The following is an 11,785-nucleotide window of genomic DNA, read 5'->3' as shown; positions in this document are numbered from 1 at the left end:
ATCTAAACAACAAGTCATCCTTGTTATTTTCAGGTTAAAAGCAATGAACACTATACAATACTCCGTAACACCTTAATCAAACCCATAGAAAGTAGAAACCATATTCGGCCACCTCACTGCCACCGCCATATCTCACTGCCACCATCACTATCCTAGCTTCACTTTTATACTGACCACCCCATATTAACTTGCACACACATAAAACCATATAAACCATCTCATCCACCATCAGCAGTTTTCAGTTTTCATCAAACAAACATCATCATTTACGCCACCAGTCGCGTCCACCACTGAGCCTCCGTCGATCTCACCCTCATCGCGTTCTTAAGATGTTGTCGCCTTGAACCACTGTATGTGCTTTCCACCATCAATAGTAATAGTTTCTGAAAACCTAGATCCCCAATTCAATTTAGGGGTAAATTTTAATTTATGTTTGGGTGGTTGTGGGGTGGTGGTGTTAATTTGTAATCAATCTTTATTCTTTAACACTTTTTAGCAAGTAATGATCCCTAGTTGAGGATTTTGGGGCCGAAGAAGAAGGTGACATTGAGATTCATAAGAGAAGTGTTGTCGGGTTTGCAGCTGTCAAATCGAATCTCAGCGACGACACGAACGAAATATGGTGATGATGATGATGGTTGTAGGGAATGGCAATAAAAGTAGAAGGGGCGGTAATTGATTTGGTAGAATTGAATTTTGGTGTATAGTGATGAATAATCAAGAGAAAAAAAAAAGAACAGAGAAGTTGAAGAAGATAATAAAAGGAAGAAAATTAGTCGAAAAATACTTAAATAAGGAGGAGAGAGATGGCTACCTAAGATAACAGGTCATAATTTTAGCTAAGTTTGGTATGGGAAGAATGGTGGATATGATGGATTTAATTGGAATTACTGATAGGATGAAGTGATATTTACTGGGCACCCATAGGATGGATTATTCCTATGAAATAATCCAAAACTATAACCAATAATCTATAGTCTAAATATTTACAATAAGTCTTCCTTGTGACGGGTATATCCGTCACAAACTTGCGACGGGTCAAATACTACCAACATGGGTAGATAAGACAAAACAAAATGCTACTCCCTATGCAATTTGCTTTTGTCTCATCTCTCCATTTGGGTAGTATTTGACCCGTCGCAAGCTTACGACGGGTATGCCCGTCACAAATAAGAATTTGTGAAATATTTATCATAACCACCTTAGATCTCAATTCTCATATCATCGATGAGAATTTATATGGGCATCTTTGTACAATAACAAAATATTTCTGGAAGAAATATGTAATGCAGTTGGATTTTTTAAGTGCTAATTCACAATGCCGAGTTTAAGATATCAACGATTTTATATAAAAATATGAATGTGATTTTTAATCACGGGAACTACTCAGAAAAATCATTATGTGATTACAAGTCACACAATATAGTGTCAATCCATACACGAACATTTAAGTTCTTTATTCAATATCGAGTAGTTTAGATCTCCAACATCATATATACTTAATCACAGTGTAGTGTCTTGCCTTTAATAAAATTTCTACACGAGAGAATTTCAGCACTTATCTTTTCTTGAAGATAAACTCAAGGTTTATCAAAACGGGTATAGTAAGAACCCGGATGGCTTTAATTTGTCACATTTGATTCATTTCATGCCAACTTTTTTAGTTTGCCAAAAATACACAGCAATCTTTAATAAGAATTGGATAGATCTCAATAATTTCACTTATCACATGCCATATTTTCGTTGACTATATTCATCATGCTAATCTTATGGTTAGTAATACTTTATCCAACCGGATAAATGATGTGACATATAACACAATAGGTGTCTCATATATGTAGGCAAGACTCGTCAATATTCCAATAGGGAATATATTACTCCTTGAGTATTTTCATATGACCAACAATTATAATCGTCAACATATACAATGATGACATATGCATGCTTATCACAACACATGTTTCAATGTGCTATATAACATGATAATACATGTAACTTGATCACAATTCAACTTACGAATCAATTATTCCTTTCAAGAATCAGAGATGATTCAACAACTTTCAAATTAGTTGTATATTTCGACCATTTACTTCACAATATATTTTATGTTGGTCGCATTATCACTTTTATTTCAAATGTGAAGTAATGTCCACTTATGGTGGGAATACTAATGTTTAAAATAAACACATAACTCATGATAATATATACACATCCTCATACTTAACCACTACTGGTGGTATCCTTTCATACTTTTATTATATCAAAAAAACAATGCCATATTATTCTCGGAGAATAATGGTCTGTAATCAAATTTATTATGTAATGTGTCTATAGGACTACATTACTTGTATGAAAGATAAAATAATTTCATTCTCAAAACATGATATCGCATTCACTTCAGGGAATGATTTGAATCGGTTTGATATGATTCTGAATTTTTCAAAAGTGTCGCATAATTTGCAGACACCGTCCATGTATAAACACTGACTTCATTCTTAATATTGATATTCAAAATAATACTCACTATATGAAATGTGAGAATTAATAAACACTGTAAACTTCAAGTCACAGTTTCAATATCTGCAAACATTATGAACTCCTGGTCATAATTCAGTATATGTAAACACTATGAACTTTGGTCATAGTATGAATATCAAAATTTCAGCTCGTATATCATTTTTTTCTTTTCTCATATCAAACTCTTGCATATACGAGTCTCATATTCTCACATGACTTTTAATGAGATATTTTCATTTCTTTCAATGATCTAATTTGGCTCAATAAGGCCACATGATTAAGCTCAATTAAGGCTAGCTTTTTTACTTGACTCAATAAGGCCACATCATTAGGCTCAATAAGACCACATCATTAGGCTCAATTAAGGCCGCAACATTAGGCTTATCATAACGCCATATTTTCGATCTCTACTATAGACAGAGTTTTTATGAGATGTCACATTTACTTCAAGGAATGGATCAAATTTCATATCTCATTATACTGTTCAACTTCAGGTGAACATTAATCAATTTGCAAATAAATTTGCCTTTCATAAAGACCCCTTTAAATTGAACAACGGTTCATATACTCATAAACGTGGAGTTCTAGCTACTTACACTTATACAATATGAATATATTATACTGATGAGACTGTGTTAAATTATAATACACCTTTCAAACTTTGAATTTCAGGCCAAAGTTATAATATGGACATATCTCTCATCTTTGTAAAATAAATCTGTTGGAATTTCAAATCCAAATTTATATGATATGTCCTTTTTCATCACATATACAAAACTTCATGTCCAATAATAAGTATATTTTGTAAGACGGATATAATCATTATATACACCATTATAAACTCCCTCTGAATAAACGATATGATCAATATATTATTAATTCATTTGATAATATCGTGAGATTAGCGTACCATTAACAAAGAGTGTGCCTGTTTTGTTAACAATATATGGTTATATAACAAATAAACGTTCTCTTTAATAAAATTTTCTTGATTATATTCATTGAAAACAAACTACTTTGTATAATTGAACATAATATATGTGATTATGCATGAGTGGTGCTATGGATTTGTTTAATTTAAGGCGTCTCTCTACGCCTTTGGTTCACACAAATTACATAAACATAAGTGAAGATTTCTATTTACGGATCAAATTGAACTTGCGCATAACAACGATATAGAAAGCTAAACTTTGAACATGTACGCCGTCTGATTTATGAGATGTAGATTATACTTAGACAAAATTATTTCGTACTTATGTACCAAATCACTGTTGTGACGATATACCAAAATAATACTCCGTAGGTTTTAAAGATTTTTTGCTCAAATGGATTTGTACGTATAATATCCAGACACAATAGTAAACTAATCATATCTTCGTACATCTCAATAAATAATTACAGAGTATAATGGAAACATACCTTGATTAGCGGAATAAAATAATTAGATCTGATATGAACCTATAGATTATCAGATTTTAATAATATATGCGCACAAACTAAGACTATTAATTCCTTTCGCTCAGTCGGGTAAGACTCGCGCTGATAACGTGTCGCTCAGTCGGGTAAGACTCGTGCTGATAACGTATTGTGAAATAAAGGGAGAGATAATTGTAGAGAGAAGTTAGAGAAAATATAGAGAGAGACAAAACAGTATATTATTCCATTATGAGGAGGTATATATATACACATACAATGAGGGTAGAGTTTCCATAAGATAATATAATCTAGAGTATTCTAAGATATGGACATCCATATAATATTAAACCATAATATTTCATAACAAATTTTAATTAAAAATTAGAGTTTAATGATAAGAATCTTATCTATATTAATACAAAAGACAATACTCATTTCTCAGTGTGCCACATCATTAATGCAACCCCCTTTTTTTGGAAATTCATGTTATGGTGGGACCCGTTAGTGTGCAATGTATTTATTTCTTCAGAATTCCGTCTTTTCAAACATGCGATAAATTCCGTCTTAGAACAAATTCGATGAAATAATATTATGAAAATTTTTTATGAATTAATATTATGAAATAATTTTATATATTCCGAATAAATGAAATAAATAACATATAAGTAGAATGAATTACAAATCGGAATAAATGAACTTGAATTACATAATTTTTTTAAAAAAATTAAATAATAATAAAATTACATAATTACGAGAAGGAATTACATTTAATTACGGGATAGAACATATAACGCGAATGAATTACATACATAATTTTTTAAAGCTACATGGTACAATAATTTTTGTTTAAAAAATAAATCATGACGGAGTATTTACTTGGAGTATAAAACTCGGCAACTTAACTATCAGCCGCGCACACCGAAAGTGGTAGGTGACAATGATAGGCTACCGAGTTAATTTAGTCTTCAACTAGCATTTAAAGCAAATTTTAATTTTTTTTTACTCTAAAAAAACAAATAAATTTAAATTTAATTTATAAGTTATTAAAAATGTTTTAATAAAAAAATTTTAAATTTTTTTTTAGTAAATAATTCACAATTGTTTTAAGAAATATTTTTTTAATAATAATAACACGATAAGTAAACAGTCAAAAAACTTTAAAATATGTTGTTTTTAAAAAAAAATAATCCTCTCAGATCTGTATATAAAGTCGTTCATCACCGAAGATTTATGTACTTGGAGCAAAAATTCTGGCAATTTTACTATAAGTCTCGCACTCCGAATTCGGAAGATGACAATGATAGGCTACCGAGTAATTTCTACTTCGACAAGTACGAATGATAGGCAACGTTAATATCGTCATGATAAATACACTTGGACCGTGCAAACTTCAAATCAGAAACTGCATGAAAATCAGAGAATCAGATTATTCTGAAATAATGGCATATGCAGTTAAATATGTCATGGCAACAGTTACAGCAGTTTTCAAGGAGTGGAGTTGTGGGCTAATGGCAGTAGTGGGGAAGTTAGGGTTTAATAAGAGGTTATGTTGGCTTATAAATAGGAGTGAAAACATCCAGAGTATCTCACACAAAACTTAACATTGCAAAGAAAAACAAAAGCTTGAGATAATGGCACACATCCAGAGTATTCCAATTTCGAGCATCACCAAAGAAACTGTGAGGACGGAGCAACTAACTGTTCAGGTTATGAGATTGTGGTACAGAAAGTCAGAGACAAAGCCTAATGACATGAAAGGGGTAGAACTCATCCTAATCGACCAAAATGTAAGTCTCCTTATTTATGTGGCAATTTTTAAACGATTGTGACAAGTGATGAACTAATATGTATGAATTCAGGGAGACACAATTCAAGCATCAATCAACCAGAGGCTTACTCGGCTTTTCTTAGAGCACCTTAATGAAGGGAGCACATACAAAATCAGAAGGTTCAGCATATCATCAAACCGAGTGGGACTTGACATGGCAACATATCACCCGTGCAAGATTTGGTTCGAGTACAGCACTAGGGTGGTACCCATTCCTAATGTAGAGATACCACTGTCTAGCCATGCTTTCTACACTTTCAATGAGGTGGTCATTGGTGCAATGTCGGATAGACTTTATATTGGTAAGCAACAATTGCTAGATTTTGTTTTCATATATGTATCATAAATGTTAACTAACAAGAGTCAAAAATTTTGGGTCAGATGTAATTGGAAGATTGGAGCACGTTTATCCGATAAAAGACAGCCATGGCAAGAGGAGGAGGACTATTGTTTTGGGCAATAATCTGTAAGTTTACTCTAATGACCTATCTCCTATAAACGATATATTAAACTTAACACAATCATAACATAATCATTACAAACTGTCTTTTCAGGAACCAGCAGTTGTGCTGCTCATTGTTTGGGGACTATGTTGATCAAATTTCAGAAATTGAGCAAGAGTTCATTAACAAACAAAAGCCAACGTTGGTTATGCTATTCGTGAGACGTTCTGTTTATGAAGGTATAAAATTCTGGTCATGCAAAAAAACAAATTCAGCAACACAAGCACTTTGATTACATACAAAGTATACAAAAAAAATGTTGGAATAACATTCACTCAATATGTTCTATACAGGAGAAGTTAGCATCACATCAACATGAGGTGCAACGAAGATATTGGTTAATCCAAACATGAATGAGGTGAATGTGTTCAATAATAGGTATGACAATTAAATCCATTTTATGTGATGAGATCGTCTTTAGGGCAAACGTAAATGCAAACACAGTTAATGACGAGAAAAATACACAACAAAATGAAAGTCCAGAAAAATACAGTCCAAATACACTTTAAATTTAATTTTTTTTACTTTCCCATTTCAGCTTACCTTAACTTAATTACACCATTTTCCTTACTAGTTTTCCAGATGGTGATGAGACCATCTTTGGGGCTCCAGAAACTGCTGCGTACCATCCTCACAAGTGCAAACATCAAAACGTTAACTGAGATAACAAATTTAACCAAAGGAGGGGCATATGTCACAATGGCAAAGATTCTTGAATTAGATACATCTGGTAATAGTTGGTACTACTACTCATGCAAAGAATGCAGATCAAAAGTGAAGCAAGGGGAAGATGGGTTGTGGTATTGTGAAAAAGGAAAAAGTTAACAACAATTGCACAATGAAGGGTTTGGGCGTGCCATCACCAATGCCAAGGTTTAAACAATTACTAATAGCTTATTCAATAGTTCTTCAAACAAGTATAAAATTGAATACATTTTAAACAAAAACTGTCTTGCAGGTTTCAAGTTAAGTTTTTTGTTACATATGAAGCTCCAGATTTGGTTGAATTCATTATTTGGGATGATGTAATGGCTGAATTGCTCGGTAAAATAGCACAAGCAATCCTTGATGAAGATGAGGTAACTATAAACTCATTTAGATACAAATTGCAGAAATATAAAAGCAAGTTATAATGTTATTGATTAATGTTTACATATCATTTCAGATCTACACTCTCGTCCCTCCCCCAGATTTCAGGCCTTTACTTGAAAGGACATTTGTGGCAAAAATAAGGGTTAATCAGTTGTTTAACATTGACCAAAAATCGAACTCATATGGGGTGATCAGTTTATGTGATGATCCAAGAACAATTGCTAAGTGGGATGCCATGAATAATGCAAGAAAGGTATGACATCAAGTAGTGACTGATTTATAATAACTTAACATTTGTAGTTTTCATTAACTAATAAATAAATATCGTCCTCTGTTTTAGGAACAAGCAATTTCAACTTCAACAAGGGACACAACAAAAACAGACTCAATGATGGTGAATTGAATTGAAATTTCTGCTGTCAACTACAATTCTATTACAAATGTTTTTTTTTTCAGTAATCATTTTTTTTAGGAGCAAATGAGAGAGATAGTTGAGTCTGAACCTGTGCTGAATTCTGTAGAGATCACACCACATAAAGGAGTCGTGCTGATGGCTGAGGTATCTGATAAATCATCTGCAACAAAATTGAAGGAAATTAAGATGGGCAAGCAGCCTTTGGCGTTCTAAAAAACATTTCAAGTTTTAAGCAATTCATGGACCACGTTTTTAAGGACCTTTGTGTTTTTGTTTTAGGACTTTGTTTGGTTTTCCGTACTGTTTTGGACCAATTTAATTTCAAGTTGTAATAGAATAATTTAGGTAGTCATAGATAAGGTAGATGTGTAGCAAGTTTATAATGCAAAAAATCAAAGAAGCTGAAGGGCAAACGGATGCAACTACTCTTCAAAGATAGAGCTTTATGGACAGCAACGATTGGATGCAATATAAAATCAGCAAGCAAGTAGAAGGCAAAGATGAATCATACTGGATAAGCTAGCAACATCATTAAATAAACCTTATTTATGTACTATGTACTATTTTATTTGAAATTCACGAAGCTTTAATGTAATTTTCTCAACATTATCTAATATATTTCTTTACTTTTCATTTCCAGTTTATGATACATGTTATTAGTCATTAATAATTAAAGTAATGACTCAAGTTTTTTTCAAAAAACAGTACTATGGTACATTAATTAGACAAAGCACGAGTACACATAATGTTCTGGAAATAAAACGGGACAGTTTGTTTAATCTCAAGTGACATAAATTAAAAATCATCGAATTAAGAAATCAGATAGAGAAAATCGTACAATTTTACAACAACTGTTTCAAATAGACGAGTACATTAATTAGTCGGGGAACGAGAGAACAAAAAATTCCGTAAAAAAATGTTCCGTTTGGTTCATCTTAATGACGGTTGGAACAGTTATGTTAAATTGACAATGACTCACTAAATGCAGTTTATAAATAAGTGGGGCATTGTGGGCTAAACTTAAGTAGTTATTGTTAAAAGTAGAAATAAATTGTTAGTCAAACAATTCCCAGGATTTTTTTTTATACAGTAAGAATCAATCAAACAAATATGCATAGATAAGCAATAAAAATTTGTCAACAGTTGCACTACTTTTGTAAAATCAACGTGGAAAGCATTCAAACATTGTTGTGTTTAACATGGAAAATGGGAATACAAGTAGAAGCAGGAAAAAAAGAGGAAGACAGTAGGCGACAAACAAAGAGAACAGTATGTTTCCTAATTTTTATGTATAAATTAATAAATTAGTTACAAAGTGTTGATGGTAACTTAACTTTCCATTTGTCTTTTATGAACAATATGCATCACTCCATCTAGTTACAATAATATAATGCTCATGAGAATTTCTTAAAAAGAGAAGTTTCAAAAATATAAAATGGTTAAACTTAACTTAACATAGAATTTGGAAGCTTCAGATTATTTCTGAAACAAGCAAAATTTAGGAAGGTGAGTTCAATATTTTTGTAGAAAGGATAATATACAATTTAAATGCATAGTACAAAAATAAAATTAGCAAACATACTTAACTTTTCACAAATGAAGATGTCTATATAGTATCTGTAATAAAGTGTTGAACAATTGTTAGTATAGTTTCTTAACATTAGATTAAAACTAACAATTCAAAGTAAATAAACTTCACAATTATAAACAACGAACTGATAAATTTTGGCCGCCTTAACTGAAGTAGAGGTTTGAAAGCATCTAAAGTGATCGAGGTTGTGTTGTGTCAGATCAGACCAGCTTAATTTAGGTCAGGTTGTACCAAGTTAGGATGGGTTGGGTTGGGTCAGATTGAGTTAGGTCAAACCCATTGGGTTGGATTGAGTTAGGTGAAACCCAGAGGCTGGGTTAGGTTTGGTGAACGAGTTAGGTTGGGTTGGGTTGGGTTTGATCAACGAGTCAGGTTGGGTTGGATTGGGTTAAATCAACGTGTTAAGTTGGGTTGGATTGGGTTAGGTCAACGTGTTAGGTTGGGTTGGATTGGATTAGGTCAACATGTTAGGTTGGGTTGGGTCAACCAAATGGGTTGGGTTGGGTCAACCCAAGTTGGGTTTTGGTTGGGTCAAACCCATGTTGGGTTGGGTTGGGTTAGGACTGTTGTTGGGTTGGGTTGGGCTATGTTTGTTGGGTTGGGCTATGTATGTTGGGTTGGGCTACGTCAAGTTCGGGTTTGGTTGGGTCAGGGTAAACTCATAGATTCAAAGATAGCATATGAGACACAAATTAATGATGTTATCTTGCCTTGTGTGTTGTGTCCTCATTTTTCTCCCACTCTATCTTTAGAATAAATACACTATAGATTCAAAGATAGCATATGAGACACAAATTAATGATGTTGAAGTATAAGGAGAATTATCTCATAGATAGAATAATAGTTATTGATTTCATATGTGTTCTTGGTGATTGACATTCCTTTAAGAGAGTTCATAGACTCAAAATTGCTTCATAAATGATCATACACAAGCCTTAAGCATGTGGACATATAATGAAACCCGTCATTATATTTGTCTATTAGATCACTTTAAGTGAATAATCTTACGTTCCTAAGAGCAAGCATTTAAAGATGAAAATTTAGAACATAAAGGATAAATGATAAAACGGGTGACTTGGGTTGCAAACCAAGTCACCATCATCCAAAATACAAACCATTATCCAAAATACTTTTCCATGTCGAACACGGAAACTTAAAGTTCTAAAATCCAAAACATAACTTTAAAATAAGACAATGAAAAACAAAGCTCCATAAAAGCTATCCTTAGCTTCTCCATGGTTTCTCATGCTTGTTTTTCTTTTCCCTTGTCTTTGCTTGGTGGAGGCCCTATTTACAATAAAAAGGGAGATACATTATCACAACTTTGCATCATAATACCATAGTTGAATTTAGAAACATAAAAGAAGGTTAGTCATTTACCTCTTTGGAGTGATCTTTCCAGCTTTGATATCACCAAGGTATTTGGAACAATTTCTTTTCCAATGTCCCATGCCATTACAATAATGGCATTTATCAAGAGGACCCTTCTTGACTTTGGAGGTGCTAGCTTCACAAGACTTAGCTTTGGTGAATGTAGGAGCTTGCTTTTTACCCTTTCTTCCACTCTTCTTGAACTTCCCCTTACTCTTTGTGCTTATGTTAAGCACATCCTTGGGAGGGTTCACATTTAACCCCATGTCCCTCTCGGCTTGCACAAGTAACTTGTGCAACTCCTCATGAGACACATCCTTGTCTTGCATGTTAAAATTCACCCGAATTGCACATATGCCTTGACTTTGGACAAGGAGTGTAGAATCCTATCTACGATGAGTTCTTTGGGGATTTCAACCTTTTGAATTTTCAAGGTCTCGACAAGCTCCATGAGTTTGAGCACATGAGGGCTAACCTTTTGGCCCTCTTTGAAGTCGAGATCAAAGAATGTCGCGGCCGCCTCATATTGGACGATCCGCGGAGTTTGTGAAAACATGGTCACAAGTTTGGAGTAAATCTCATTAGCATTGCCCATTTTGAAGGCTCTCCTTTGGAGGTCCGCCTCCATCGCAAATATTAAGACATTTTTCATTGCGGCGGACTCCTTTTGGTAAGTCTCATAGGCTTCCCTAGTGGCCGCGGTGGACCTAGTGGAGGGTTCGGGTGGAGAGGCCTCGGTAAGGTAACGAAGCTTGTCGTCACCTTCGGCGGCTAATTTGAGTTGGGCATCCCAATCGGAGAAATTTGACCCATTCTTTTCAAGTTTACATCGATCCATAAAGGATCGGAGCCAAGATGAAGTAGCAAGTGGTGTAGCATTAGGAGTTGGTGTTGATGTTGCCATTTGTTATGAAAAAGAAGTGGTCTACAAAACAAAATATAAGGAGTAAAACAATTGTCGTTTTAATGTTACTCGTAAAAATGTATGATTTAAACAAGTTTTATGCATTTTCTAGTGACCTCTACCCAACTAGATAAATGATTCCAAGACC

General features: G+C 33.5%; 1 protein-coding gene across 1 annotated transcript; it reads left to right on the top strand.

The window, feature by feature from the left end:
• The first annotated feature begins 5,564 nt into the window (after nucleotides 1-5,564).
• LOC141641429 (uncharacterized) lies at nucleotides 5,565-7,984 on the top strand. The gene is made up of 8 exons (XM_074450089.1): nucleotides 5,565-5,720; nucleotides 5,793-6,063; nucleotides 6,143-6,227; nucleotides 6,316-6,443; nucleotides 6,803-7,064; nucleotides 7,223-7,343; nucleotides 7,430-7,609; nucleotides 7,829-7,984. Exons 1-8 carry the CDS (start codon nucleotides 5,565-5,567, stop codon nucleotides 7,982-7,984), a joined length of 1,359 nt encoding a protein of 452 aa, XP_074306190.1.
• Nucleotides 7,985-11,785: the final 3,801 nt, after the last annotated feature.

This window comes from Silene latifolia, chromosome 2, assembly GCF_048544455.1.
Source record: "Silene latifolia isolate original U9 population chromosome 2, ASM4854445v1, whole genome shotgun sequence".
NCBI classification, from domain to species: Eukaryota; Viridiplantae; Streptophyta; class Magnoliopsida; order Caryophyllales; family Caryophyllaceae; genus Silene; species Silene latifolia.
This window is presented reverse-complemented; position numbering and strand designations above follow the sequence as displayed.